The sequence below is a fragment of the Myotis lucifugus genome, unplaced genomic scaffold (genome assembly GCF_000147115.1).
Source record: "Myotis lucifugus unplaced genomic scaffold, Myoluc2.0 scaffold_148, whole genome shotgun sequence".
NCBI lineage: Eukaryota > Metazoa > Chordata > Mammalia > Chiroptera > Vespertilionidae > Myotis > Myotis lucifugus.
Window position 1 is genome coordinate 689,330 of NW_005871196.1, and position 6,137 is coordinate 695,466.

General features: G+C 40.4%; 1 protein-coding gene across 1 annotated transcript in view; it reads left to right on the plus strand.

Annotated features, from left to right (window-relative positions):
* ADAM28 (ADAM metallopeptidase domain 28) overlaps window positions 1–6,137 on the plus strand; it is a 57,985-nt gene that overhangs the window by 35,697 nt on the left and 16,151 nt on the right. Inside the window, exons 13-14 of the mRNA XM_023759119.1 lie at window positions 521–610; window positions 3,206–3,401. Coding sequence (XP_023614887.1) covers window positions 521–610; window positions 3,206–3,401 — 286 coding nt within the window. The remainder of the gene's footprint in view (window positions 1–520; window positions 611–3,205; window positions 3,402–6,137) is intronic.

A 6,137-nucleotide genomic window follows, 5' to 3' on the forward strand; every position in this document is an offset into this window, starting at 1 on the left:
AGGGGCACGATTTCTCAAAAACTAGGCAAGGAGAACAAAACAAAGTATACTGCTTTATGTAGGGTTGAATTAGATGTAGAAATTTAATAAAGAACTATATTTTTAGACTTTCAGTTACATGTTCTAGATATTAAATTTACTGCTGAATAGATACATAACTGATCGGTTGAATTAATTATGTTCTTTATTTAGATAATTGTTATTTTTTTTAATAAACTGTCCTTTGTGTGTTTGTTGGCTCTCATATTTTCAGTATTAATATGGGAAGCTTGATGAACTAAAAAAAGATATTCAAATTAAAAAATATATAAGTAGAATCAGAAAAATACCAAGCCCTTCGTTGTTCTAAAATCTCAGCTTTTCTAATGTTAAGCTTTGTTGTTGTTTTTTATTTTCCTGAAAATTATGTTCAGACTATACCAAAATGAGGTCTGTGCAATGAACAAATTGTATTATGAATTGTGCTGAAAGGAGACCAAAAAGTAATTTGGCATTTGCGATTGTTTCTGGTATTCCTTAGGAATGCACCAACATCTGCTGTGACGCTAAAACATGTAAAATCAAGGCAGGTTTTCAATGTGCGTTAGGAGAATGCTGTGAAAAGTGCCAGGTAAGATTCTTTTATTCTGTCTTAACCATGATGACTACCCTTTATTTTTTCATGTTAAAATCTCAGGGGTTGTGTTAAATGAAATAAGGAAAACAGCATTTTCCTGTCTCTACATAATGCTACCTGCCACTTATCAAGTCCTCCCTGAGGGCTTGACAAACATGAGCTATTTCATCCTCCAACACCCCTTTGAAGTAGGTATTAGTATCTCATTTTGCTTTTGAGGGAAAAGAGGCTCAGAACAGAAAACGTGCAGATTAATAGGATCACTAAATGGCAAACTCCAAATTTACTGGTTCTTGTAAACGTAACTCCCTTAAGATGGAAGATCCTCTGAAGTTACAGATTGAAACCTCCATGAAAGTCTTGTCAATGATGCATTCAATAAAGTCAGAAATAACTTCCTTCTTTGCATCTAGGATATTGCTTGGTTTTCTTTGGTACTTTTCTCCTTGATATTTCTATAATGTTTCTACTACAAATCCAGAAATATTGATTGCTTAAAGAATCAGAGTGTTGGCCAAAATCAGTGGAATTGATATAATAGTGCTAGGGTCCAGCCCCATGGGGTCCAGGGGGTCCCAAAGGTGTAGACGGAGTCGGCGAAGAATGTTTTACACAGAGACAGTGTTCAGAACTCTCTAGCTTTCCTTATTCTCCGTGGATCTTCCCTGTGCCTGGCTGAGGCCACAGAAAAAGATCCCAAGGCAAGCTGAGCCTTTATTTTATAGTGAGCGGTAAACAAGGTAGTGGTTTCCATAGTTACACAGTTCTTGTAAGTTTCACTTGTTTACACTGTTGTAAGTTTCACTTGTTTTTGTTCTTGTAAATTTCACTTGTTTACAGCTTCCCGAGTAAGATCTAGGGAGCGTCATAAGGTCAAGCCTAATTATGCTAAGAGGACTGTGCTCTCTAAGGAGCGTCATAAGGTCAAGCCTAATTATGCTAAGAGGACTGTGCTCTCTAAGCTGGGAATTGTTTATGACTTTGCCCATCCTGATATCCAAGTCCCTGTCCAGGAGTGTGAGGTATTACTTCTATAGGATATAGTCTTCCTTGCTTTTCTTTTCCTAATCCCTTTTCTGGATTAAATCCCATGTCTACCATTTGTGATGTTACTCTATCACTGGGGCTATATAACAGAACTCCCATTTGAGACAAGATATCTCTTCCCCATAATGTAAAGGGGATAGTTGTAATTATATAGGGACAGAATGTTCCTGAATGTTGATCTTCATCAGCCCAAGTTAAAATCTGAGAACTCTTTTTTACATTAGATGCCTTGCCTAGTCCTATTAGGGAAGTGGGGGTGGTGTGCGTGGGCCACGAAGAGGGCCAATCCTTCCCTGCTATGCAGGAAACATCTGCTCCTGTATCCAAAAGACCTTCAATTGGTTTTCCTTGAATTTGTAAAATTTTTATAGGTCTAGCAGCATGGATTTCTTGTATCCAAAATGCTGCATCACTAGATCCAAAGCCTCCAGCCCCTCTGGCTTCCTGGGTAATAGCTGTCCCTATTTTATGTATTGGTAACAGGAGTAATTGGGCAATTCTCTGGTTGGGCTGAATCTGTATAGTTGTGGTGGGCGGGGAAAGTAAAATCTGTATTTCTCCTGTGAAGTCTGCATCAATAACTCCTGGGATGACTAAGATCCCCTGTAGCGAGGTGGAGCTCTGTCCTAATATTAAACCTACAGTTCCCTCAGGCAGCGGCCCAGACACACCTGTAGGAATGGCTGTTACCTGCGAGTCTGGGGTTAGTATTGCGTGGGTGGTGGAGCGGAGGTCCAATCCTGCACTGCCTGGGGTTGCCCTGAAGAGGTTACTGACTGATTGAAATTTGCAAAGGGGTTGAGGGTTGATGCCCCTGTTATTGCAGGGGCCTGGGGCTGGGCTTAAAAAAATAAAAGAAAGGTGAGATGTGGGGAGCTGATATAGGGTTAAGCCTCAGACTGACCTGTGGGCAAAGTCATAAACAATTCCCAGCTTAGAGAGCACAGTCCTCTTAGCATAATTAGGCTTGACCTTATGACGCTCCCTAGATCTTACTCGGGAAGCTAATGGGCTGAGGGAAGTGCAACAAGAACAAAAACAAGTGAAACTTACAAGAGCAGTGTAAACAAGTGAAATTTACAAGAACAAAAACAAGTGAAACTTACAACAGTGTAAACAAGTGAAACTTACAAGAACTGTGTAACTATGGAAACCACTACCTTGTTTACCACTCACTATAAAATAAAGGCTCAGCTTGCCTTGGGATCTTTTTCTGTGGCCTCAGCCAGGCACAGGGAAGATCCACGGAGAATAAGGAAAGCTAGAGAGTTCTGAACACTGTCTCTGTGTAAAACATTCTTCGCCGACTCCGTCTACACCTTTGGGACCCCCTGGACCCCATGGGGCTGGACCCCAGCATAATAGGAGATGGCTTTAGCTTATACCAGGTAAATGTAAACTGGAATAGAATGATGCCCCTAACTATCTTGGCAATAAAAGGCCAAAGGGAAAATATTATTTGTGTTAATTTGAAATATTTGGAAAGCCAGGTGGAATACAGCCTTCTCTCAATGTCTCTCCCCTCCCATCCCCCCCCTGCAGTTTAAAAAGGCTGGTATAGTGTGCAGACCAGCAAAAGATGAGTGTGACCTGCTGGAAATGTGTGATGGTAAATCTGGTATTTGCCCTGCTGACCGATTTCAAGTCAATGGCTTCCCTTGCCAGGATGGGAAGGGCTACTGCTTCATGGGGATGTGCCCCACGCTGCAGGAGCAGTGCACCGAGCTCTGGGGAGCAGGTAGGAGGACACATCCCAGTGTTGCTGGCATTCCTGCCTCTCTCTACACATATGGAGCAAAACAAAACATGTTATTGCAAGTGACAGTGTTTAATCATGGCCAAAATGGCGTTCTGTCCCAATCTTCTTTCTTAGCAACTACACCACTGCATTTTAGGACCAAAGGTCAGTTTGGGGTTTGCTAGATTTAGCAAATAAAAATAAGAATGGGCCAGTGAAACTTAAATTTCAGATTAACAATCTTTTTTAGTATTCGTATGTCTCATGCAATATTTGAGGCAAACTCAACAAAAACCTTTATTTGTGTATCTGAGATTTAAATTTAACTGCTGGGTTCAGTATTTTATCTGATAGCACCAACCAAGATCTTTTTCAGATAAGTAAACCCTTGGAAGTTTGTATGCATGCATGTGCATACATGTGCATTTGTATGCATGTATATATGTAGGTGTGTGGTGGTGATCAGAGGTGGACAGAGAGTTAAAGAAAGGAGGAGAAGGAAAAGGAAGTTAGAGAAAAGGAAGACACTTGAAGACAAGTGAATGATCTTTAATGCTTATCCTATATAATAAAAGGCTAATATGCAAATCAACCGAACGGCATCAACCGAACGGCACAACGACCAGTCACTATGATACACACTGACCACCAGGGGGCATATGCTTAACTCAGTCAGTGCACTCCCACAGGGGAGCACCGCTCAGTCAGAAGCCGGGCTCACAGCTGGCGAGCACAGTGGTGGTGGAAGGAGCCTGGTGGAAGGAGCCTCTCCTGCCTCCGGGGCAGTGCTAAGGATGTCTGACTGACAGTCCCCAAGGGCTCCTGGACTGTGAGAGGGCACAGGCTGGGCTGAGGGACCCCCTAGAGTGCACAAATTTTGTGCACTGGGCTTCTAGTTTGGTATACAATACCAGAATTTTAGAGGCCATATTTCCTAATTATACAATAAAAAAGAAATAAAAGCATAACTCAAAAATCTGCAAAAACTTTGAACCAAAATTTAAATTGTTCTAAATAACTTTATTAGAAAGGCAATTTTAAAAATATCAATTCTTTGGGCTTCCTGGATATGATGCATTGTATAAATATATATAAAATTAAATAAATATATAAATATTTAATTTTGCCACACTCCCAGATTCCTATTTAAATTGCTGAAGGAATCTTTTTCAAATATGGAGAATACATATTCTTAAAATTATTTGAAGAGAATTATCACATGTAAGAAAAATTTTATAATTTCTAAAAATATAAAGATAAAATATTAAGGAAAGTAAAAGTAATTATTGACTCACAATACACCCAAAATAAAAGAAACCTGGGAAATAAATGGACATGAACATAGAGAAATTCCTCAGTAAAACCCTGTGTGTCAGGGAAGCATGGGCTGAAACCCAACTTGAGGAGCAAAGTTTGATATCAAGTTAATCTTCTACACTTGTTAAACTGGCAAAGCTGGGATACAGTTAATGCCTAATGTTGGTGAAGATGTGATAAAACATCTAGGTTCACACACTCTGGTAAGAATACAAATCAGCACAATCTTTTCAGAGAGAATTGGAAAAATGCATATACAACCTAAAAAAGTACTCCTTTTCCTAAAAATTATACCTGAGAATATTTACTTACATGTATTTACCTAATACTTTCAAAAAATAATAGTGGATATTTGGGAAATATCTTCAAGTCCAAGAATAAGGATTAGTCAAATACATTATAGTGTACATATCCAGTGATTTCATTACAGCTATGATACTGTAGAACATTTAATGCCTGGAGAAAGGACAATTAGGGAAAGTAATTAATGAAGAAGTGTGATACAGGTATATGAATGGTACTTTCCGCAATATTAACAGTAGTAACTCTGAATTTTGGGGATTAAGAATATTATTTTTCAGCATAGATGGACTTAGAGGATATTATGCTAAGTGAAGCAAGCTAGTTAGAGAAAGGCAAATACCATATGATTTCACTTATATGTGGGATCTAATGAACAAAATAGAAACAAATTTATGATCCAGAGAAGAGACTGACAGCTGTCAAGGGGGAGGGGGTTGGGGGCTGGGTAAAAAAAGTTGAAGGGATTAAGCAGTACAAATCAGCAATTACAGAATAGCCACAGAGATGCAGATTACAGCATGAGGAATATAGCCAATAACATCTAGAAAGCTGGGTATAGGGCAGATAGGTGCTTCAGGGAGTAGGGGCCACTCTGTAGAGTACATGGTTTTCTGGCCACTCTGCTATACATCTGAAACTGGTGTGAAATGGTACTGCATGTAAACTGTGGATATATCCTATATAATAAAAAAGAAACATGTAAATTGACCGTCCCTCCACTACACTCACCAGCCAATCAGGAGTGAGTATGCAAATTAATCAGACAAAGATGGCGGGTTAATTTCCATACATGGGCGCCAGGAGGAGAGCAGAGCAGGAGAGCCGGAGGCTTGGGGGGGATGTGCCTCCCTCGGTCACTGGGAGTAACTGAGGAAGCCCCATCCCCCAAGCGACTAGGGGTGGTCAGAGGTGGAGAGCAGACACAAATGGAGTACTTTGGGGACTTTGGTCCCCCCAGCACCAAACGCCGCAGCGACACAGAGAGAGGTAGCTTGAACGACACTCATGCGGAAGCTGCAGATTAACAAAGAGTAGGAAGAGTAACCCAAAATCTGGGCGCACCATCAGTAAGCGAATCGATGTGCTGATGCCAATGAGCTGCTTTGAACCTGAGGC